At 34.4% G+C, this 24,896-nt stretch overlaps 1 protein-coding gene across 3 annotated transcripts; it reads left to right on the top strand.

Annotated features, from left to right (window-relative positions):
• Nucleotides 1-395: 395 nt before the first annotated feature.
• Nucleotides 396-24,144, top strand: LMBRD2 (LMBR1 domain containing 2). Of its 3 annotated transcripts, XM_085326315.1 has the most exons (19): nt 396-460; nt 1,407-1,636; nt 2,121-2,200; nt 3,430-3,525; nt 4,312-4,479; nt 5,713-5,923; nt 6,539-6,613; nt 6,977-7,090; nt 7,483-7,666; nt 8,453-8,634; nt 9,408-9,541; nt 9,749-9,854; nt 10,628-10,725; nt 12,348-12,451; nt 13,655-13,701; nt 15,752-15,854; nt 16,993-17,122; nt 18,249-18,311; nt 19,053-24,144. In XM_085326315.1, exons 2-19 carry the CDS (start codon nt 1,463-1,465, stop codon nt 19,111-19,113), a joined length of 2,130 nt encoding a protein of 709 aa, XP_085182441.1. In that variant the 5' UTR covers nt 396-460; nt 1,407-1,462; the 3' UTR covers nt 19,114-24,144. The 3 variants fall into 3 exon arrangements, with proteins under 3 accessions (XP_085182441.1, XP_085182443.1, XP_085182442.1); XM_085326317.1 differs by lacking the exon at nt 18,249-18,311; XM_085326316.1 differs by lacking the exon at nt 18,249-18,311 and having other exon boundaries at nt 12,309-12,451.
• The last annotated feature ends 752 nt before the right edge of the window (nt 24,145-24,896 follow it).

Below are 24,896 nucleotides of genomic sequence, written 5' to 3'. Positions count from 1 at the left end.
CTTAGTTCTCTCATACCTATCTTGTCTGCTAAGCACTATACTGAAAGATTAGTAAATGAAATGGTTTACTTCAACAAACTTTGAAGAGATTTAGAAGTAAATTGAGGCAAGCTCTGGTAGTAGTGTTTATTTTAAATCTGTGAATTTCTAGTGAAAATTGAATGCATTGAAAGTACAATTTTATCTTAGGGAATGATCCTTACAGCACGATATGGAGTGGTTTTGTGAGTTTATTTGTCTTACCAGGATTATACACTTGACATATTTGACATTTTGGAAATTCTTTAGAATGAGAAACCTTTAGCAATTAATTTTCTAGAAATATTTTATAGATAATAATTCACATAAACTTGCATTATTTGTTATGATTAAATATTGTCTTTTTTTTTCTTTTTAGAAGAAAGCAGTAGAGACCTGCTGCAGGTGGCTTATTTTTGCAGAAACATTCCATGGCAAAGAGGTATGGTAGAGATTAAAGAGATGGTTCTAGCTGTTTGTGTACTGAGTAATCTGCACGTGTGAGAAACAGAAGCTAACAACTGGTTGAGTCTTTATGCTGTCTGCCAGTATTTTCAGGGTCAAATCAGTTGCTGGTGATCAACAGAAGCCGTCTCCTTGACTGATTCTGTGTAAACTAGGTTTTATGCAGCTAACTGGCTCTTTGCGTAATAGCAGGCCTGTTTGAAGTTCTAGGCGTTCCTAACAGCCCTGCCTSTAATACAAAGTCAATAAATCCAAAGGGTGAGCAAAACAAAAATATACCATGATGGTATTAATAACAAATGAATGCAGACCTCTGTTTCTTCTGAAGAAGAGCAGAAGTGGTGTGGGAAGATGAATCAATTAGCATGTTGCCTCTTATTACATGAAATTTCAAATTAAAAAAAGGTACATCAGCAGTAGACTAACATATACTTAACCTATTTTTGTGCTCTATTAATYGTGAATAGAAGATTTAAATGCATATTTGAGAAACTGTCCTTTAACATTTTTTCTCAGTAGCTTTCTAGAAACACATTTTATCTTAAAACTTTCATCTGGCTTTTTCCAAATAAATTGATTTCTTCTAGAATAAAAAAGAACAGAGTGTAGTTTCTTTTGAAATTTATATCAGTCTTAAAAGTTAGTATAGCCTTATTCAATGATGGAGATTTGATTTCTGGATCTGTTCTATATCAAGAAGATTAAGAGAAGTTGTCATAGTACATTGCTAAAATGACAGAATTGAAATGACACAATATTGTGATTTCTGCAGATCACCTTACTGAAAATCTCATGCTTCATCTGAACAAAGTTCTCTTCATGTGAACTAGAAAACGCTATTAGTGTTTTAAGTAAATGACTGCTACACAGCTCTGAGTCTCTTCCAGAGGTTTTAATGTAGGAAATGTCTTCTTGTCTTACAGTTATAATTCACTTCCTTAACTGAGCTGYGTTGTGTGGCTGGAGTGAACGATCAATAATGAGTGGTGCAGCTTTGGGCCTTGAGATAGTATTTGTCTTTTTCCTGGCTTTATTCCTACTTCATCGATATGGAGACTTTAAGAAACAGCATAGGCTGGTGATCATAGCAACCTTGTTGGCCTGGTATCTCTGCTTTCTTATTGTGTTTATACTGCCTCTGGATGTCAGCACGGTGAGATACTTCTAAGATTTTCTACTTAGTTAAATAAAATGTGTGTGATRCATTTCTTAATTCACAATTTCAGAAGACAAAACACTTTAAAATTAGAAATTTTGAACAAAAATGGATTTTTTTGAATGTATACTGTTATATACTGTTACTGCTTTTAGCTTGACAGTTTCTCTATTTACAGCTATTTTTCTTATTTTTGTTGATGCTGTCATCAGACAAGTAAACTAGAGTTTGTTTTAAAATTTAATTTTCCATTTGTTTATAGTATATATTTTTTAATTTGAACAACATAAAAAGACTTTCAGTTTTCCTTTTATTGGCCCTGCAGATTGTATGTTTATTTGAGGGTTTGCTTTTTGTCAGTTTAATTACTCTCAAATGTAAAACTGGAGTGCAAGAAATGTCTTCAAAAATGCAATTTGTTATTTTTAAATAAATATTTTACCTTGTTCTAGTCATTGATATAAAATTACTTGTCTTATAGACTATATATAATCGCTGCAAACTTGCTGTTAACTCAAGCCCTCCAGAAAATAACGGCTCTTACGTTACACTTGCTCCAAGGTATAAGTTTTATGTTTTCTTCATTAGACTATTTTTAAAGAAGTATTTTATAATTTTCTTTTTTTTTAATGTTGGGTGAGTTCTGTGTTTTTAAGCCCAATAAAGAAGCATTATCTGTGTGGTGTGACATTTGAAGATTGGATAAGGGAAAAGAAGGTGAATAAAAATGCATCTGTGTCTATTGTTAGGCATTTATACTTAATAGTGCTAGTTTAAATTGATTTTCTAAATGCTATGATCTTTTTCCCCCCCAATTTTCTACTGAATTTCTTCTCTATTTTGTTGTTAAAGCAGTAGAACGAAACTTTTTGAAGAATCTTGGTTATCCCTGAGTAAAGGCCTTTGTAAAGCCTTGGGTCTGAATATCTAACTTTATGCCTTATGAGTGAGATTAGTAGACTTGTATTAAGTGCAAGCGGCATATATTATTGCTTATTATAATTGCATGTATAAAATAATTACCATTATCTGAATGATATTTTGTGAAAATAACAATGGCTGCTAATTGTTTTCTGGCAGCAAGAAAATAATCCCYAAATTTAGGGGAATGTAGGCTGATAGAGGGGGCTCTTCCTGTAGCTATTCACTGTTTAGCCTYCATTTGCTATTTCTGCATCTTGTAGATAAATGCAATATAGTTAGATATCTGCATGGTGATTAGAGCATTTAAGATGTCAGTTGATAATGTGTGCATGAAGTATTGCCAGATTCTGTTACCCCAAAGTGGAGGCTCTTCAGATGTTGTTTATTCATGGAAAATCTGGGAAACACCAGACTTGCTGAATAAACACTTAACCTTTCTTTAAGACCACTTGTGTGTTAGTTAAACATAACTATATAAATACATGATTTTAAAACTATTTAATAGTTTTCAAACAGTCATTAACCTGTAGTTCTAGAAGATGCTGATGAGTATTTGCTAAAATAGATCACTTAAGTGTGCCAAACAGAAAAATCCACTTAATAATTGAGTAGATGCTGTGTTGCTGCTGCTCAAATCTTAAAACTTTGAAAGTTTTCAAACTTCCAAGCAGAATAGTAAATATTTTTAATGGTGATTSATTATTTCTGTTCTGAGGTGTATTTGTGATGGTTGACTACTGACTTGTATTATGTGTATTACGTGCTAGCCATATTCAAAGCCTTTTTTGAMTAGGGGAATTTATAGAAAAGTACTTCCTGTACTCTTCATCCTACAACTAATATTAAACTGTCTTACATTACTACAGCAAGCAAAAATGTTTCAAACCATGGAGTTATATTCCTAATGGAATTATGCCGATTTTCTGGCGTGTGGTGTATTGGACGTCACAGTTTTTAACGTGGTAAGTAAGGCAAAGAAATGTAACAAAGACTATGATGCAGTTGTAACATCTTAGCAGTCTTATTGTACTCCTTAAGATTATATATCACTATTCCACAAAGCTGTCTAATCACATATATTACTTATTACTTACTGGATACAGCTTTATAAATGCATATTTTTCYCTGGGGCCTCTGTGCAGAAGATAATTTCGAACTGTTCAGAAGTTTTTTTCCATTCCCAACTTCATGTACTTTATCTCTCTGAGTTTACTCTTGATCACATTAGTGTAAAAATTATATTGCTAAAGATTAAAATGCATAAAGTCTCTCTTTCTAGCAGTACTCTCATCTGCAGGGTGTTTTTTTYCTTAAGATGTATGTGCATAGAATGCGGTTCTATGAATGACCATTATTTTGCTRAGGTATCTCAAATGTATTTAGAGGATCTGAAGACTTAGGCAAGGTAGCACCCCCTTGCTCCAGAAAACAGAATATCATGCTTTTGGTTTAGATCGATATGTGGTTTCTGAATAGCTTATCATCAAATTATCATCTTTGTAGCTCAATCAAGAAGATCAGCTTTTGATAAAGAGGTTTTCTATGGTAAAGCTAACTGTCTTGTTTCTATTTACAATTTGTTTAAGRTTTGCCATCAGACCAGTGTATCTAGAATGAAAACAGGATAATTAACACATTTTACTAGAAGCTTGGGAGTTTTTAAGTTAAAGGCCCTGTCTTGATATCTTGTCACTGATACACTTTTTGTCTGGCTGATTTTTGTTGGGTTTTTTTGCTTTTTTGCCTAGGATTCTATTACCTTTCATGCAATCATATGCTAGATCAGGAGGGTTCTCCATTACTGGGAAGATTAAAACTGCGCTGATCGAGAATGCAATCTATTATGGTACTTACTTGCTGATTTTTGGAGCATTTTTAATATATGTGGCTGTAAACCCAAACTTCAATTTGCAATGGTAAGAACAATGTTATATGCACTTACATGAAATATTTTGTAAAATGTATCATCACAGATATATTTTCTTGTAGATGAAATATGTCTTTTTAAAAAACTTAATTTTTGTTTTTTTTTTTTTGTTTTGTTTTGTTTTTTTCTTCTAGGCACTTTGAGAATTTGTTTCTTTTTTATAGACAGGAATTTTTGACTCCCCTCCCCCCTTCCCCTTTGGATTTTCTGGTGTTGATATATAGGATTGTAGGATTGCAAATTATATTTGCAGCAATTTTTTTTTCTCCTTATAAATAGGCATTTGCAAAGCCTAGTGCTAAAATTTTTTCAGTGTTTTGAAAATAACACTGTTCAAAAAGTGTGTGTCAGCACTTCCTGTGTAGCACTTCTGTCTAATGTAGATTCTGTTCACAGGCCTTACGGTAAGTCAAAATCATTGATATTTGTACCATTGCTATTAGTCTTCTATGCTCTACACAGTAGTAGACACTACTGTGTATTGTCTAGTTGCTTTCAACTTCTGCTGCTGAACACAAATCTTGGGCTCTGAAAGAGGCTGTTTCTTGTAGTGATGCTTTGTTTCAGTAAGTTTGCTAAGTTCATGTTGTTTCCTAAAGCAAAAAGATTCTTTTGATAGCAAGCCTTTTTGTTTCCCCTCCAGAGAGGGCATTTTAGGCAAAAGAACTTACGCCTCTTTCAGAAGCATGAGAGACATGGAAAATCATAGCAGCTCTAAATGTGACAAAGTAATAGAWTGTTCCTGAACAAGCAGAATTACAGATGATACTGAGCTTGTTCCTGTGCAGCCCACCTTGTTGGTGCACAAATATTTCAAGGTTGTTTTCCAGAATCACAGAATTGGCAAGGTTGGAAGGGATCTCTGGAGATCATCTAGTCTAACCTCCCTGCTCAGCAGGGTCACCTAGAGCATGTTAGACAGGGCCACGTCCAGGTGGGCTTTGAAGATCTCCACAGAAGGAGACTCCACAACCTCTCTGGGCAACCTGTTCTAGTGCTCCGTCACTCTCACAGTGAAGAAATTCCCCCTCACGTTCAGGCGGAACTGCCTGTGCTTCAATTTCTGCCCATTGCCTCTTGTCCTGTCTCATGGGACAACTGAAAAGAGTTTAGCCCCATCCTCTTGAAAAGAGTTTAGCCCCATATCCACCCTTTCCAGGTGTGTGTGTGTGTGTGTGGAGGAGGTGTTAGTTTGTTTATTTATTTATGTATGTATTTTTAGGAACCAACTTCAGACTATTGGGATAGCAGCCGCAAACACCTGGGGTCTCTTTCTTCTTGTGTTGCTTTTGGGTTATGGTTTGGTGGAAATTCCCCGTTCTCACTGGAATGGGGCCAAACGGGGTTATCTTCTCATGAAGACCTATTTCAAAGCTGCCAAACTGATGACCGAAAAAGCAGATGCAGAGGAGAATTTAGAGGATATTATGGAGGTTAGTAATTAGCTTTCACTATGAAATGTAAACAGTGGAGACTGTCATTAGTCATATCTGAATTTCCTGGTGGTGGTGAGCATTTGTATCAAGAAAACTTAAGGAGCATGAAGCTGCTGTGAAGTAACTGTAATTCGAGAGTATCATCATAGTGTGCCACTTAATAATACTAGGTTTTACATAAAATTTAAGGGAGAAGTATTGCCTGAYCTGAAGAATTTATATCTCATGGCAACTCAACAACCCTTGTTTCTTATTATATTGAGCCCTTTGGAGTAATATTGATCAATAATAACATTCCATAGTGATACTTGGTTATATAGCATACAGCTGTTTTGCTAGTGTTTGTGCAGATTGTGCATGTTGTCTTGTGTACTCTGCTCCCAATGTGTTTCTGGAATCTTAAGAAGAGCTTCCAAGCTGGATTTGCTTGACTACACTGGGTGCCTTTTTAGAACAGAATGGTTTGCTGTTTTTTCAAAGAATTTCTGTTGAGATGCGCTACTAGTCTCTGATCCTTGTTGCTTAAATTCACAAGATGGAGCTCTTGTAAAATTTTATTTTATCTATTTAATATAGTGAAGCAACTTTTTTTTTTTTTTTTTTAATGAACAGGAAGTCCGTAAAGTAAATGAGAGTATCAAGTATAATCACCCTTTGAGAAAATGTGTTGATACGATATTGAAAAAGGTAACTAATTCTTTGTCTTTGTCTTTATCTTAACTTAAAATCTCTAATTGGCATCTTGTAACTTCCACTGGCCACATTTGAACTGAAATTCTTTATGCAGTGCTTTCTTACAGTGTACATATTTATCTGCATACTGTATTCTGAGATATGYAGTATTTGAGAATCAGAAATTGATCATTCTGGAACAGGAAAATACGGATTTTTCTTCTACTGGTGGAAGACAATTACTGATATCAAAAAGGAAAATTCATATTTAGAGTGAGCATTTAACTTGCATGAAAGGTCCAAAATACTTAAAAATAATAACAAAGAGCACTCACTACCCCTTCATCATATTCCAGTCAATTTTCCTTTACCTTCCAGTGTCCTACAGAGTACCAGGAAAGAATGGGAAGGAACATGGATGATTATGAAGATTTTGATGAAAGACAGAACAGTTATCCAAGTGAAAAAAGTTTGGTCAAACTTCACAAGCAGGTGTGTTGATAATGAGATAATGCCCYATTTATGCTAATGTAGTGAGAATAAATGACAGTCAAACTAAGAATTTAAATACAGTTTGATGCCTGATAGGCTTAGTATAGTGGGTTTTGGGATTGCTACTTCTGGAAACTTTTTGCCATGGGAGAAAACATAGAAGTTTAGTATGTCAACAGACCTCTGGATAGATTATGATGAGAGAACTTTTAAATTCAGGAATCTTGTAGTCCTCTTACGTTATCTCTTAAGAGAATTAGCTACCTGTTCTTGGTGAGTTTACAGTATTAATCTTTGCAGTTCTGTAGCATACAAATTTTTGAGAGATTTTACAAGTCGTCTTTGCAACAAGGATGTTGTAACTGTAATTTCTTGGAATTCGTTTACTATAGGTAATTTATTCAGTACAGAGACATCGTCGTACACAGGTCCAGTGGCAAATTCTTTTAGAACAAGCTTTTTACCTGGAAGATGTGGCAAAAAACGAAACCAGCGCAAGTCGCCAATTTGTTCATACTTTTCAATCCCAGGAATCGGATAATAAAATTTTTCAGTATTTCTACACACCAACTGTTGGTAAGTGTTGTCGTGCAGATTTTGAGTACATACATGAGTAACTGGTGCCTTTATATAAGAAAATTAGATTGCTTTATGTAAATAGTTCAGTTATAACAGAGGGAAGCAAATGTACATCTTCAGGTGTTTGTGATGAAATAGCCATCAATTTTCGATTCATGATTTTGACCATAAATTTTCTACAAACTTAGTAACAGTTGCATGTTGTAATATCAATAGAAAATTTAGAACTTAAAAGAGGAAAAATAGAAACTCTAAGCTGGGGGATCATGGTTACCTTCTACATTTGTGAGACTACTGAGGTGGCACAGCTCTTCTATTAAAAGGGGAGGAAAGGATTCTTGTCCATCCTATACCAAATATTTGTAGATGCAGTTCCTTGTGTATCTTCGTAGAAGGTGTCTTCTCCTCATTCTGTTCTAATTTCTAGTTTGTTGTGTGCTAGCAGTGGGTTGTTGCTAGGTTTTGTCAATATATATCACCCACAATAATTTGGCCCAAAATGAAGAGTTCTAGTCTCCACCTTCCCTGCCAAATCCTTTTGCAAAATTTGCCTCCCAAATCCCACCCTCTTTTYCCCCACTTCTCCAACTGATTCCTTAGGGCTGAGCCAGATCTCTAGGTGTCAGAAAAAGCACTAAATTTGAGTGAATGACGCCACAGATTCCAGCCTTAATTTTAAGGRCAAGTGTTTGGTAAGGCAGGTCCATTTCTGGTTGTATAATTTACATAAACCAATTTGGTTATGTCTGTGTCTGTGTGTTTGTGTGTCTTTTCCCTCTCCAGAGTGGTACTGGGAATGTCTTCTACGACCATGGTTTTACAGGGTTCTTGCAATCGTTTTGGCCACATTCTCTGTAATTGTTGTGTGGTCGGAGTGCACATTTTTCAGCACAAAACCTGTTTTATCCCTATTTGCAGTTTTCATACAGTTGGCAGAAAAGACATACAACTATATATACATAGAGGTAAGTTTGAGATAATTACACAACAAAAATCTTTATAGTTAGATTGTTATTACAATAATAGCAGACTATGCTGATTTTAAAATAAGTTTCCATAAATAAGCTGTCAACTTCCAGAAGGCCTCTAAAATACTTAACACCAAATTTGGCTTCTGCAGAGAAGGTCCCCCTTTTTTAGGTTCTTGCACTTCTCCATTACTACATGACACTTGAGCTGAGTAGTACATATGTGGAATAATTTGTGAAATAGTAGCTTGGAACTTAGACGTTTGGACTTTGTATATGATACGTTTTTAATCAACTATGTATGCAGCCTCTCTCTCCTAAATATTAATTTGTTACTGACTAAAAATTCAGCCTTGGGAGGTGTGGTTAGCATAAGGGTGCTCAAATTTATCACTAAAGGAGCTAGACTGAAAAAWTTCAGTATGCTAAAAAATAGGTTGAACTTAAAATACTTGTTTTATTTCTTATTATGGGAAGAAAATGCCAAATGAATCGCAGTAATTACCAAGGCAATTATATTAATTTCTATAACAGAAGGAAATAGCATACATGTTCCTACAGTAAGTTGTGTTCACTAACATGAAGTGCAGGATGTTATAAATAATACTTCTGAATTAAATTACTAAAACAAACAAACAAACCCTCTTAGAGCTCCTATTATTGTTCYGTCTCAGAATAGAAAATTGTACAATCAACCTGTTGTAAACAAGCTATAAATGTTAAAACTTTTAGTAGAGTTCTAAATTTAGGTGCCTTTTTTTCCCTCCCAGATGGCCTGTTTTCTCACCATCTTTTTCTTAAGTATCTGTGTTTACTCTACTGTCTTCAGGATCCGTGTGTTTAACTATTATTACTTAGCTTCACATCATCAGACAGATGCTTACAGTCTCCTTTTCAGTGGAATGTGAGTACATAGTATATATTTTACAGATTTTCTGTCAAATAATTAAAAATATTCATTAAACTTTTATTTTCTTTCATTTATGATCGTATGGGTATGAATCCCATTAAACTCTTCATCATTAACCCATGTTGTATCTAGTTACCATTTATTAATATTTTTAATACAATAAATTGTTTTTAAACATTGTTCCATCTTACTTTTATACAGGTTATTTTGCCGTCTTACTCCACCATTATGTCTGAATTTTTTGGGCTTGACCCATATGGATGCAACAATTTCTCATAAAAACACTCAGCCAACTGCTTACACGTCAGTAAGTACAGAAAATGTAGTTTTGAGGCTCTGTGTGATTTAGAGAAGAGGAAGTGTATTTTGAGACATTTAAGATCTATTAAGCTTCAGATTCTTCTCCCCAACCCTGCCCAGAGGTTCACTAATATTAAACAGGGTAGAGCACTTATAGACCAGGGTTTAGATGCTGATTGCTACTCACAGTAATTGTAAATAGTTCAATTTTTCTACTTTGGTCTGTTTATGCTAAGAAAATAGTGTTACGTTGAAGGAAGCAAGCTGTTCTTCACTTCCTCATAGCTTTCRCATCTGCTAGCTTTAGTGTATGAAGTATTTTTATGGATCGAGAGCAAACTGGTTTGCCACTGAAAACTATGAGATTGATTTTTAACTGAACAACTAATTTCTGTGGGGGGGTCAGTCACCTTTCCCTTTGTTACTGGAAAATAAATTCTTAGTCAGGAGATTCCTTTTACAGCATGTGAAACTCCCAACAATTTTGAACTGATTCTGTATCAGGTGAGGCAAAAAGATCTGGTATCTTAGAAACCTCAGAGTGAACACGCTGCTGGAGGTGAGCTTTGTTTTATAGCTGGACATTCCAGGTCAGCTGCCTAAAATAGATCTGTAGTGGTAATACTTTAAATAGTTGTCTAAATAATTATTACCTATGTTTCAGAAACTACAAAAGAATGTGTATTTGTGGAAAAAAAAAAGCAACGTTCACTGTCTTTCTGGATATAGCTAGGGTATGTAAAATTTACTGTTGTACTAGTGGATTTTTTTTTTTTCCAGATAATGGGCTCTATGAGAGTGCTGTCCTTCATTGCAGATGGATTCTATATATATTATCCAATGCTTGTTGTCATTCTCTGTATTGCCACATACTTCAGGTAAGTAATTTGCGGGATTGTGATCCTTCACATTTGTTTGCATTAATAAGTATTAATTTCGGCAGTTAGGAATAGATTCTTCTTCCAGCACTTGAGTTGTTGTGACATACTAATAAAAAGGCCAAAAATAAAACTGTAGATCATTATTTATCTTCTTGGAATGTGTATATTTTTAAGGTATCCTTTATTAATTCTGAACATAGATTTTTTTTTCATTAAGTTCATTCTTGGTTTTGGGGTCTGTACTGTTCAAACTTTGGAGCCTACGAACATTTAGATTCTGCTAGTTCAGTTGACATAAGGAGGCTGTGTTTTCAGGAAGGTTTTCTGATAGACTAAGAAACAGTAAAAGAAACATCAGGTAATGAACTTTCTAACAGATTCATAACAAATATCTGATCAGTTACCAGAGTATATTTTAAAAGCATAGTGGTTTAAATCATTGAATACARTTTTCTTGAGCCAGAGATTGTTGGATGTTGGAAGAATATTTGAGGAAAATACCATGATATGTTTGCTTTGTCCTTACATTCTTTAAAAATACCTGCTTTTGACCACTGTAAGAGATGAGATATCTTTGGGCAAACCCTATTTGGCTGCATTTGGGTCTGCTTCTTCAAACTTGCATTGCCATTCAGTCAAAGGTAATCTATAGAGTTACATAGAATGTAGTTCAGTGCCTTGAGTGTCTGTTAATAGCCTGCACACATCCACAGGTAATAACGTAAGGATGCAGTCCCAGCTTTTTCGCTGTTCAGCTTCAGATTAGGTGACATACAGTTGGGGGGGGGAGGGAGGAACCCAACCCTAAAGCAAACAGGAAAGTCAGTGACAAAAAAAATGGCCTGTGCAAATTCTTGTTCAGGATGATCGTGGGTGTTAAATATCATAGTGAAAAGGAAGCAAAATGAAGGAAAAGAAGTTACTTTGCTTAAATTCTTATGCCTTCTAAAAATTCATCTTTAATGAAACATTAAATGTTTAATGAAAATCCATTGAGGAAAGCTAGTCTCCCGTATTAAATCCATCAGTCTTAAAGTTCAGACATAGTACAGGAATGCACTTCTCAGCGTAAATATGTAACAAAACCAAGTTTAAAAATGATGTAGATGTTCCAGTTTAGAGAGAGGAAAACATGAACAATAAAAACAATGGTTGCATTGAGAAGTTGAAAAATGATGGGAATTTGAAAGCTTAAGAGTATGCCACATATTTCTCCTGAATGAAAACTGAGATGAAAGTAGCTTCCCATATTGTGGTTTCAGAAAACTCAGAAATCAAAATAGACATAATGTTTGCTCTGGCAGAGAAGAGTCGGTGAGCTAACACAGGTATAAATTATATCTGAGAAAACTGCGAACAGTTGTCTTAGCATTGTTAGCATTCTCCTCTCCCTTAATAAGAATATTACATTACWTTAATTTGGATTTAAGAACCTGAAGCTGTTCTGAATTTTTTTTTTGATTTCTCAATAAGTATAATAATCTGTCTTCTCTATTGCTTGTATCTTTGATTTATTCATGATTTATGAGTAATTTTACATTTTGCATTATAATATGATATATCAAAATTATTCATTGTAGATTAACAAAGGAATTTGCTTATCCTTCTGCTTACACCAGTTTAGGAACTCGTTGTTTGAATCTTCTGGGATTCCAGCAATTCATGGGGGACAGTGAAATGACATCTGATTTAATTGATGAAGGAAAAGAACTGATCAGAAGAGGTAAATTAGATCCTCTATCCTGTTCTGCCTACAAAAAATTATACATTCTTGCATTAAAAGTATCTAAAATGTTGCAAAAAAGCATATAACTTAATAGTTTGTAAGTATTTTGAAAAAGAGTGAGGCAATAAATTTACAGCTGTATSCTTGCTATATAAACTGTATTGGACTATATTGACATCCGAAGTACAGACTTCTTCCAGTATCTAAATTTTAGACACTGGATGAGGCATGTTTTGTGATTCAGTTAGGTGGTGCTCTTCTGAAGTCAGTACTGATCTGATACTGATCCAATCTAATGGTGCTAAGATCCTGTGAAATCTGTTATAAAGGATAATTAGCACCTTTTAACCATTAACAACCTCATTTTAATGTTTCTTGGTGTTGGAATGATCATTCAGTTGTCCCTTCCAAATTCATCTTAAGATCTTTTTGCAGTTTCAGCTAACTACAGTGTTATCAAAGAAAGTATGTAGTCCTGTGGAGCTGTTACTACCTGCTGTTTTGGAAAGCTTTTTTTTAGACTCTCTTGTTGATTTGTGGTAGTAGTCTTTTGTTGAAGGTATCCTTTAAAGTTACTTTAAGCTGTTGTGATTCTTGAGTAAAGATTTAGCAGTTAAAATCTCTGGATACACTGTGATACTGCTGTTCTTCCTTCATAGTTCATTAAAAACAAAATCAGCTAGGTTTATTTGTAGCAGTATTTCTTTTTTGGAAGAGGTGTGTCTCATTCTCTTAAACAAGAGATTGCCATTTCTCTGATACTGTGATGTTACACTTCCAGCTGGATAGATATTGGCAGAAACTRTTTGGGTCATTTTTTAGACCAAATRGAACCTAAGCAAAAGATCTTGGTTTGATAATGCTCAAGTTTCTTCTCTACATTGTAGTATTTCCAGCTGTTTCTAAWAGTTTCTGTATGCTTGCCATCCAGTTTCCAGAGGTTCTGCCTTGACCTAAGATATTATCCGCAGTCAGTGAATTTTAATGGAAAACTCCATAATGATTGCTAAGCAGCTCTTTGGGTTTTTTTTTTCAATTGTATGAACACCTTTTCCAGTAATATTTGCTAGTTAGTTCTGAATTTTAATGATATTTCTAAAAATAAATAAATAAAATACATAATACACACATACATGTTTTATCTGTTAGTAGTGATTTTCATTCTGTCTGGCTACAGACAAATTATTTTTCTATTTCTAGAGAAAAGAAAACGGCAAAGACAGGAAGAAGGTGAAAATCGAAGAAGGGTATGAAATTTTTTTAACTAATTATAATAATATACTCTGATATCTGTTAGATTGCATTTAATAGATTAAATATCCTATTTGATTTATTTGGCTTTTTTTTTTAATCAGTTTAGTCTTGCAGAATACTCTTGGCTGGGAGAAGAAAAGRTAATATTACATTTTAATTATAAAAGAAGAGAGAATAGTTGTGGTTACACTGCTTGCATACTCATCTTACTCAGTGTGCTATGAGAAGGACCTAATCCTATGTAATGGGCATAAATCCTTTTGCTAAATCTAGTTTAGGAAGGTTCCTAATCTGTAGGGTGCAGAATATCCTGACATGGTTTGCTCTTGATCTCTTCTTTGGATACTGCTCTCCTTGGAATAAAATATTTATTTGAGAAGAAACTAAAATGTAGTTTTCAACCTGAAAGTTATGTCCTAGGAACCAGTAGTGTATCTAGAATATATTTACTTTATACAGCGATCAAAAAGAATGATTGTGAGGGGAAGCCTGTTTTTAAAAGAACAGTTCACACCTCTCAGGTTAGGCAACCTCTGAGATCTCTAGATCTGACCTTGTTTTCTTCTTCTCATGCAAGTACACAAACAGAGTTAAAAATATTTTTATTGTATCTGGTAATGCACTTTTGATTTGTATGAGATATTGTCAAAGTCACTGGAATTGGAACTTTATGCTCCTCCCAGACTTCCCTTTTGCTGTGTGCAGTTATTAGAAAGCAATTGGCACAAATTTATTTTTTCCTCGGAGGCAGGAGTTAAATTTAAGACAGAAGGAGGGCTGCCATCACTGATTAGAGACACAAATAAGATGTTTAGTTAAATTCAGTTAACTATACCTTCAGTTTTTCRTAAATTTATAACACTGGGTATTTAATACAGAAAGTTAAAATCAAAGAGATGAATCCAAAAGATGCATGCTAAAAATGAACAAACTGAAGGAAGAGGAAAATCTTGTCTGGAGAAAGGCAAGATCATACTGCAACTAAAACCATTGGGCTTTTAAAGCTCAAGTGTACTTGCCTTGAGTTCCTTGTGACTGCAAATACTGAGCAGGCCTTTTCTGTGATCCCTTGCTCAGCGCCCCCCCCCTAACCCCCCAAAGAAAAAACAAGTTGAGCAGGGATCATAAAGGGTCTCYAAAAGGTAGCAGGGATAAGCTCTAAAATTATGAGATTTCATCATACTTTTGTCAAAACCAAGTAGAAGCAAATGCACGATGCACTTAGTAGATGCTGAAGCAATCTGATGTGAAGCAACCAATTCCAATGTGAAATTCCAATTTCAACAGCAACCTCAATTTCTGTTTGTATTAAATAGCACATTCGTTCATAAAACATTTGGGGCTTTTTAGTGTTTCACTGGGTCATGATTGTTCAGTGCTTGATTTTGCTGCAGCTGAGAACTGTTAGAGCTCATGACACAAATTAGAACAGTAATCCGGTTCCTACCAGTTCATGAGCTGGAATCTAGATGAAAATATGAAATATATTGAAGTTATTTGAACCATTGGAAAAGTTTCTGTTGAGAAATGAAGCCATCTCCTGAAAGTAGCATGTGATAATYCGTTAACGAGTATAAATGCTAAAACATTATATGATGGAATGAAAACACAGCAGAAGTAAAYGTGGCCTGTCCAAATGTTTGTTGTGCTATCAACAACTGGCTATTTTAGCATTCTACCACTAGGTGGAAGCAGAAACAAACAAACAAAAAAAAGCAATGTCTGTCTTCTCACATAACTTGAAGCAGTTGAACAAACCTTGTCTGTAGATTTAATTGGTAGCTTGTTTAATGTAACTTTCATCTGAAGAATAGTTATTGAAATATGGTTAGTAAAGGGACATATCTTGAGTTCAAAAAAACAAAGCAAAATTTCTACCTGTATCAAGATACTGAGCAATAACATTTTCAAAGTATTGCTTTTATAATTTGATATGAATGACCAGTTAGCTCTAAATTGTGGGTCTAGAGTGTCTCTTGATCCAAATTATGCTCTTGTTGTGACATTCTCTACTTGTAGCTGATATTTTTTTTCTTTTTCCAGGAATGGAAAGAGCGATATGGAAACAGAGAAGATTCCACTAGAAGCAGAGCTGTTCACACAGACCAAAAAGAATCCAGCTTCTCAGAGACCAATGCAAATAGATGTAAGTTTTTTTTTTTTTTTTTTTTTCCCTTTTTAATACTTTGTCTCTATGAAACTAATTGTTGTAAGTAACAGTAAATAATTTCCTGTTTGTCTTAGAATAGTGTGCTAAGACATTCCTTTTTATGGCACAGTACCATCCTGCCCATTAAAGCCACCTGAAAAGAGTTTTGAATTTCCTCCCATCTCCAACACTTCTCTTTCTAGTTTAGGGTGGAGATCCTGGCTGGTCTCAGTTGTAGGGACCTCCGAAGGGACATGTAAAACTTGCAATTAGAGTAGCAGTGATCAACAAAGAGACTTTATTTAGGATATGTCTTGAAGTTGAGGGTTTTATATTAAAATTTCTCTCTTCTGATTGAAATCATCAGATTATTGACCAACAAATGTGAAGCCAGTAACCTATTAGGTGAATGTGTATGTGTTCCTATAATAACATCTGTGAAACTAGCCTATTTAGATTGTTACATGTGTAACTTTTGAAAAAGAACAGTGTTAAAAAAGTTGAACTTTTTTAGTGCCTACTTTTTGCTAAAAAGTTCATTTGTCGTTCTGTGAATGTTTTATATAAATTTTATTTGCTTCTGTAAGCTAACAGCAAATGAGAAATGAAACTGAACAAGTAAACAATGTGACAGRTTGAACGGAGTTTTGCAAAGCTGTTTGCAAAGTTTACTGAGTAGACAGGAGAAGTATCAAGGTGACTGCTTTCAAAACAAAAAAAAAAAGAGCAAAGCACGTGGAAGCTTTGAACATGCTTTTGATAAAAGAATTGTRGTGGACTTTCCCCTATACCCCAGTTGGAAACATAAATTTTCAGTGGTAGATTAACATTATATTTTAATGTTAACCACATAAATATGTAGGGTTCCAACACTGCAACAAACTGTAGGCATTGGCCTAATCAAGGTGGTAGAGTGAATTGCAAAACAATAGTATYTCATTAATTCATAAACTTGCTCTTTTTTAAAAAGCATACAACTAGAAATGATTTAATATTGAATGTACTCTAAATCAGGCTTACTCTTTGAGTGYGATACTACAGAAATATTATTTTGGTCTTGGAGTGAGTGGAAATACCAAACTTTAAGGGAGATTTATATAGCAAACAAATATTTTTCCCTCTTTTTACTATTCAGCACTATCAAAGTATACCCGATCAAATGGTAGGACTGAGAGAGATAGAATAGAACTCCTCCARGATGCAGAACCTTTGGATTTTAATGCAGATTCTATTAACGATGACCCTCTTGAATCAGAGTCTGGAAGGTAAGGAATCATCTGTTTTATTTAAAATTAAGGGATATTAATGTCTTCTGTCTTTTGACCTGTAACCACTATGTGGGATAATTTAGTAATGATAGCTTTGTGATGAGTCTCACCAAGTTCTTTTCTTTTCCCTCCCTGATCGTACAGGAAATGTTTTAAAACCAACTGAAACCTCAGGATTCCTTTTTCTTTTTTTTTCTTTTAAGTGTTCTAGAAAAGTCTGAGTTACATTTGAGTTGAATATCAAGTAGTATATTGGTACAATCTGAGATACAGAAGTGAAGGAACTGAAAAATGCCTGCAAAGATACAAATTACGTCATCTTTAATGTCTCATAAGATTTCAGAAAGCTCACTTGATTTTCCTAAAGAAGCACCATCACAAAAGTTTGCAAAAAATAAAACTGAGTATTAATGGCTGTGTTATAGTTGCAGGAATATAGCTAGCGACTGGAACTACTGAAGTAAACGAAAATCTGAACCTATTGGACAAAATGTCCTCACATTGCACAATGTAATTGTGCCTATAGTAAGGCTTAATTCCAACACCAAATTTCCTGAGTCCTATGTTACATTAGTTGGTAAGGTCTGCTCATATTTGAAAAGGAAATAATTTATGGGTGTGTGTTTGAAAAGGAAATAATTTATGGGTCTGTATTTTATCTAGGCAGTTACAATTTAGAACTGTTTCATGATAAATCATTTAAAAAGTCCTTATGAAGCATTATAATTTCTGTTATTCTTAGCTAAGAATAAAAAAATTCAGAAATGATTTCATTTGACTTACATTTGTAGCTTCAGGAAATAAACTGCAGTTCAAAAGTGTCTCAGGAATCCTTTTAAATGGCATTACTGTTTTTTACATRTTGATTCAGTGAAGTTAGTTGATATTCACAACTCATCATGTCTAATCTAGTGCCACTACCTTTCAAAATTTGATTCACTTTAAGCAGAGCAAGAGTTTGAAGAGATACTGGTGTAGCAGTTCTAATAAATGTTCACTTTTATGCAGTGATTGGGACAAGAGTCTACAAAGATATAAATATGCATATATAATTCATATGGGACAAATCCTTTTCAAGTGCAAGTTTACAGACTTTACAATGTAGACTGTTCTGAACTTTTAGTTTAAGAAAATCTGGAGCCACAGAGTTCCGTAGTTGGAAGCCAGGAAGTTTCAGGAGCCATAGGTGAGCCTTCCTCTAGAAACCTTCATTTCATTTCACACAAGAGTAATTGCACATAAAATACAAATTCAATTGAAAATAACTAGAGTAACATCAGTTGTTAAAACAGTAGCTGTTTTTTTTTTTGTTTGTTTGTTTGTTTGTTTTTTGCTTTTTTTCTGCAATGGTTACAAGCATTCTAGGACAGTGTAATAGCAATAGAGAGGCTAGGTTCTGGCTTTGTGTCCAGGGTTTTACTAGCTGCTGCAAAGATGAAGTACGTTTTGCATGTAGTGGAATTTACTTCTGCTTTTTAAATCCATTTAAAGCATATTTGACTAATGATTTGAGGCAGCTTTTTTTTCCCCACCAAGTATCCACCCATTTGTTTTAATCATTTCAGATACTGCTGTTCTCCTAGGAATACCCAGTAGAATTATCCAACCAAACAACTTTTGGATGTGTGGGGTTTTTTTTAAGTTTTTACTATTCAAAAAAAAAAAAATCAAATTCTTTCCTTTGTAGAATGAGAAACAATTTCTTAAGACTTCCTGTGTTCATGTCACTGTTTCTGTTGCTCATGTGAGATTTAATTTAATGACCACCTAACAAATTCTCATGAAAACAGTAATTCAGTAGAATTTCAGATCCTATAATTCATAGAGACCTATTATGTATAGACTGCAGTAGGGATGATATGATTTCACAGATCTTTATCTATTGATTTTCTGTGACCCTCTTTCTTTTTTAACATTCATTTTACAGGTACCAGCCTGGTGGAAGATACTTGTCAATGTCTCGAAGCAGAATATTTGATGATGTCTGAACTCCTAAGGAAAATTCTGTGGAAATCTATTACCTACTCATTGATTGGAAAAATACTGTATTTGTGATATATCACTGAACTGGAAAAGACCATTTCCATTTAAAGAGAGAATATGAAGGAACAACTATATTTTGGAAGTGCACCTGTATGATAAATCTACGACTTATGTCAAGATTATGCTTCTGTTGTAGATACTGTTATGCATCAGAGTGGGCTTTTGTGTCATGACCAAAAGGAGAAAACTAATCAATTAAATTACTACAGAATAAACTTGATAAATGTACATAAGGCTCAACTTGAATTGTAACATGTAAGTTTTAGGAAGAGGATTTTTTTGGAAGGATTTTTTTTTTTCTAAATAGATGTTGTGCGAGCATCTTAATGCAGCCAAAGTGCAGTTATATCAATTATTATAGCAAACACTTTCTAAAATTTTTCTATTTGAACTTTATGTCCAGAATCTAATGAATTAAATTAAGGCTTTTTTCTTTTTTTTGGCTTCAGCAGCCTTTGAATCAGATCCTTTATAAGCAGAAAATTTGAATGTCTGGCTGTTCTTCATAAAATGTGCTGGCATAAATTTTGGAGCAATATGTACCAATCATGAAAGGTAATTTTTATTTTCCAATGCTATATGCAAATAAATGATTTTCACATGTGTAAATAATTGAATATGGATCTGAGTTTCACTATCATATGAGCGTAAGTGCAATAGCAAGAATACATTATCCTAGGTATGATGCTTGCTTAAGATTTTTACAGGTATAAAAGTTGAAAATCTGAGCACATTAATGGTTTTGTAGCTGTAAAAGAAATGTAATGTGAAAATTGAATTAAATGCTGAAACTTTACAATTTGCACATGTTTCAGGCACGATTTAAAATTTTACGAGTATTTCTTTAGAAGAAGGGAACTATATAGMATGACTAGATTTGTAAACACTTCTAGTGTCACAACTGCACTGGTTGCATTACATATCTGTTTTTAAGGTGCCTGTATTTTACAGTAAATCATCGCAAAAAGAATAAATGCTTATTCGTTTAAATGCCATTCAAAAATGCCAATTATTAGTGATATAAAATGTTTTAATTTCAGTGGTGTAGATATATTTTTAAACTGCAATTAACTGAATGAATTTTCAAATTTAATCATAAGGTAAAAGATGTAGTCATACTCATGATACCTTGGGAAATTTGATTAACTTAAAATGTTGCTTTATAGCAGTTTGTCTTATATTTTTGCTACTTGGGTATTTTATTATGTGTTTATTGCAAAGTGATGTTGAAAATTGAAAGCATAGTTTCTGTCTGTCTCTCTCTCTCTCCTTTCTTTCTTTCTTTCTTTCTTTCTTAATCATACTTAGAAGATAGGCAGCCCTTTAAGCAGCTAGGAATGGGTTATTCTGGAAATTTTCATAAATGAGGTGTTCTGCTAATTTTAGTCTTTGCTTTTTGAAGCAGATGTTAACGGGATTCTAACTACCTCCTCTGATTTAGTACATCAGTGGTATTTAGTATGGTAGTGCTATCTGTAGGATATTGATCTGCCTATTTTAGAGCACTGAGTTGTCACTATGAAGCAGAAAAAGTAATCTACTTGTGTAGAAGTAATTGTATTAAYAAATGGGGAGACATTAAACAACTGTCAGTTCTGTTCTTAGGTGAATACAGTGAATGACAGCTGTGCCCATGTTTGTCCAAGCACATGTAATTTCCAAAATACCTGCAAGAGGTGACTTTTCTAGTTTGGGGTTTTTTGATTATTTGAAAAGTTTTATCAAAATATCAGGGCTGCATCATGGACTGGAAGTTGAGAAAATGGGAGACATTTTTATGCAGGCTGATCTTTAGCAACATTATGTTAACACATTAATTTATATTAGATATATTTAGAAAAAAATATCCTTAATTCAGCCTTAACTGAATTGGGTTACTCAGTTTATGTATATTCTTGGACATCCATGTGACTGTACCTAGACTTGATATCTGTAAGTTTTAACAATGGAAATACTTCACTTGCTTGCCCAAAAACTTCTTTGTAAGATTCTTCAGATGAAGTAAGGTGCCAGTTCTTCATTTAACACCTGAAATGTCTCTACAATGGGATCTAATTCAGTGCTGATGGACCATCACAGAAGGAATGTTTGTTTTTCTGAATGCGTGGGAAGTGTCTTACCTAAGTGCTGTTGACTTCAGAGAGTTGGATGGAGTCTTAGTGGGGCCTCATTTCTGCTCTCRGAAATAAGTGGAATGGTTGCTAACAGAATTTTCAATGGAAACTTGGGTAGGATTTTATGTGCAAAAGCTAGCTAGTCCCTGCTGTAAGCTCTCTGTATAATTCTCTTTGCAGTATGGTACTAATGCAGAAATTCCTGCCTATGTGGGGTGGGAACCTACTGGCCTTTTTTTGATGTTGCAGTGCAGTAATGAAGTAACCAGTGGCTCCCAGCATGGGCAGCAGAGCCCCTAAAATCTCTCAGGAGGTCTCTGCTGGATAGTGCTGGGAGTTCCCAAATGTCACAAGCTCCCTGGATGCTGSAGTTTAACTTAGGAATTGATAGTGAAGCCAGAGTTTTGCCTATAGTGTTCCGTGCTGACTAACAGTTACCCTTRCTCTAATTAAGTGCAGTCTAGTAGGCTAATTAATCTAGTGTGTTTAAAAAATAATTGTGAGTTATTGTGAATATAAATCTGGAAGATTTTCAAAAAGGAAATAGAGGGCAAAACTATAAAAGAACATTGGAGAAATAGGGGGTTTGTTTGCACATCATTTGCTGTGTACTTTATCTAGTTTTAAACTAGTTTTTTTACTGCTTGTATAAATAATGGGGAACTTGCTTAGAGGCTAAATGCCTGAGGATTTACCCCACTTCACAGCCAGACTGTGGTAACTCTTGCTGAGTTCTTTGCTGCTGTAGCTCTACTCTTAACAGTACCTCAGCTTAAAAAATAAATAGCTATTACGTGTTCAAGGAGAGGCTGCACTATGGACTAATGTTACTGCAACACATTTGATGCTCCAGATTAGATGATATAAAATATAACTGCCTTGCAACTGCGCTTTTGAAAACTGAATGTTAGTGTATTTATTCTGCCAGTATATGGTCATATTTATTTGTAACTAAAAAGTAAGTTATCTTTATAATTTCACTTCTTGAGTTACTGAACAGTTCGGGTATACTTCCATTTTATCATCGTTATCACACTGTTTCCTCTTAAGCTGTGAACACACAAAACAAAAGGAAACCCCGGGCTTAATACAAATGTTTAAATGTTGTCATATCAAGTATTTTAACCAGTGCAGAGAACCCATAAAAATTGTAATGAACTTTGAAAAGTGAGAACGAAAATGGTAGCTGCTTTAGTAATGTCGGTGCAGAGCGAGTTTCTTAAAATTATGGGTGGCAAAAAGCTATAGTCAAATTTAACAGTTCCTGCTAGATTTGGAGTTTTGTGTTTTCAGGCATTTAAAAATATACATATTCCAATATATCTATTGGAAAATGAGTCCCTTGCACTTTACTTAAGTGAGGTGCAGCTCTCAGCAGTGAAATGTGGGAGTCTCTATATGAGGGAGTATAGTATGAGTAAAAGATGTTGAAGCTTCTTTTTGCTGTGTGCTGGTAGTGACACTTTGGGAGAGCTGTGAGGTATTTTATCATTTAGGTACGATAACATGTTAAAAAACAGCCAACTTTATACTGTTGTAAATGACACTACTGAATTAATCACAGTATGTAATCTGCCTTTGTTTTGCAATCAAACACTTGTAAATTAAGTTATTGCTAACAGTGTTAATAGGAATGAGGGAAAGCTGCTGTCTTTTCAATATTTGTTCTTACTAACCATGACAATGATTTTTACATATGAAAGATTTAAAAAATTGGTTACTCTGATTTACTCTAAGGATAATTTGTACTTTATTAAATTTATCTTGGAATAATATAATTGTTATATGAAAAAATACATTATTTTGTTCCAATTTTCATTGTTGTTAATTGCTTGCAAATTGAGGGGCATTTAGAATACCAAATAGAGATTACTTTATGAAGTAAGAATTTTTATGAGATTTCGTAAAGAAATCTGACATATTCATGACAGTCAAATGTATACATTTTAATCATTAACAAAATCATTATTTGTGGTATATGTTGTTTCCTAACTTATATTTTTTCTTTGAAATTCAGAAAATGATTAATTTTTATAGAGTAATTTATTTGTAAAACTTAAAGTTTGAGATTGTTTCTTTTTCCTCTCTAACAAACTCTGCAGGTAAAGGTACAGTTTCACAGCAGTTCTCTGCTAATATTAGCTGTGCCTCTAATTGAGTAGTCTAGTCTGAAGTTAAGACACTCCTACGCTATTTTGTTATGTTAATAGAAACCTAGCATTCCCAGCAAAATAGCACTTTGAACTAGATCCCCTGTTCATGTATTAATTGCTATCATTGATTATGTTACATTAGATTCGGTTTCATCGTATTGTAAGCCCAGTCAGATTTATTCTTGTTTCTATTAAAATGCACTAGAATGTATTTCTCAGCATGCTTAAAAATTTATCTTTTTGTATGTCAGTTGTAATGGGCAGGCAATAATAATATGCACCTTCAGTTATTTCTTCAGGATAATGTTATATTTGGCATATTCCTGTAAATTGTAACAGTTTGAGAGTGATAGCTTAGCATTTCTCTCAAATTCTGTATAAATTCTTTATTTTCTGTAGAAACACCTGAAATTACTATGGAAGTATACGGAAGATAAGGGAATTTATTTGTAACTATAGGTTTAGTAATAGAACTTCATTCTCCAGTGTGTATCAAGGACAGTCTGTAGGAGTGCTGCTGATGGATAGACTAGCTTCTTTTGCCTTATGATACAAGTATGTCTTTGCATAATACTTTGTTTTGAAATTCACTGAGTTATAAATTTTTCTGTATAGTGTTCTAAATTATTGATGTATTGGATATATTTTTGAAATGTATGTTTAAATACCTAGTAAAGGAGTTGGCATGAAATAAATCATTTCTGCAATATGTTTTTCTCTGGTGTATTTTAGACATTCAGACTTCTCTGAAATGTTTTTGATACTAATCTTTCAGAGAAATTCAACCTATTTCTTCTTTTTCCTGGCAGAAATCAGAAGTTAGGTTTGGAAGATAATTCAACAATGTTTTGGTCTCCTTTTTGCGTCTTATGTAAAACAGATTGAAAAAGAGAAGCCGAGAGGAAACCTGCCTCCCCAGCCGTTTCCCTGTCGGAGCAGGGACGCGGAGCTGCGCTTTGGGCCGGTGCCTCTCTGACGGCGGGGTACGCGTTGTGCGAGTGGGAGAAGGCAGAGCAGCGCTGGAGGCCTTGCTGGAGATGGACACTTCCCACGGCACCTGGGGAGAACCCTGTAAGGAACCGGTGTGCGCGTCCGTGGCTGACTAGGTCCCGGTATCTTGGGGGGGATAAGGTTGGACAGAGAGCATGGCTGCTGTGCACCTCCTTCCTTTTCCAAAAGCAGTTAGACTGCAACTGGGACAGAGTTCCCTCTAGGTGTGCTCAGGGGCAATGGAGGCGAGAGACTGTTCCCATTACAGCTGTGAAGGGACAGGCAAAAGTGAACAGGGAGTAGGGAGTAAACTGTCTTTTTTGTGTGCTTATCATTTTGGTGCCCTCTATCTCTTGAAGAGAGAGAGAGAGAGAGAAATTAAGAAAAGAAAATGTATTTTAAAATATGTTATCCTCTCTATACAGTTACCATGGTAGGACAAGAGTGTTTGGGTTTTTTCTTTTGTTCTTT

The sequence above is a fragment of the Rhea americana genome, unplaced genomic scaffold (genome assembly GCF_003343005.1).
Source record: "Rhea americana isolate MKP2758 unplaced genomic scaffold, rheAme1 scaffold_13, whole genome shotgun sequence".
Lineage (NCBI taxonomy): Eukaryota > Metazoa > Chordata > Aves > Rheiformes > Rheidae > Rhea > Rhea americana.
This window is presented reverse-complemented; position numbering and strand designations above follow the sequence as displayed.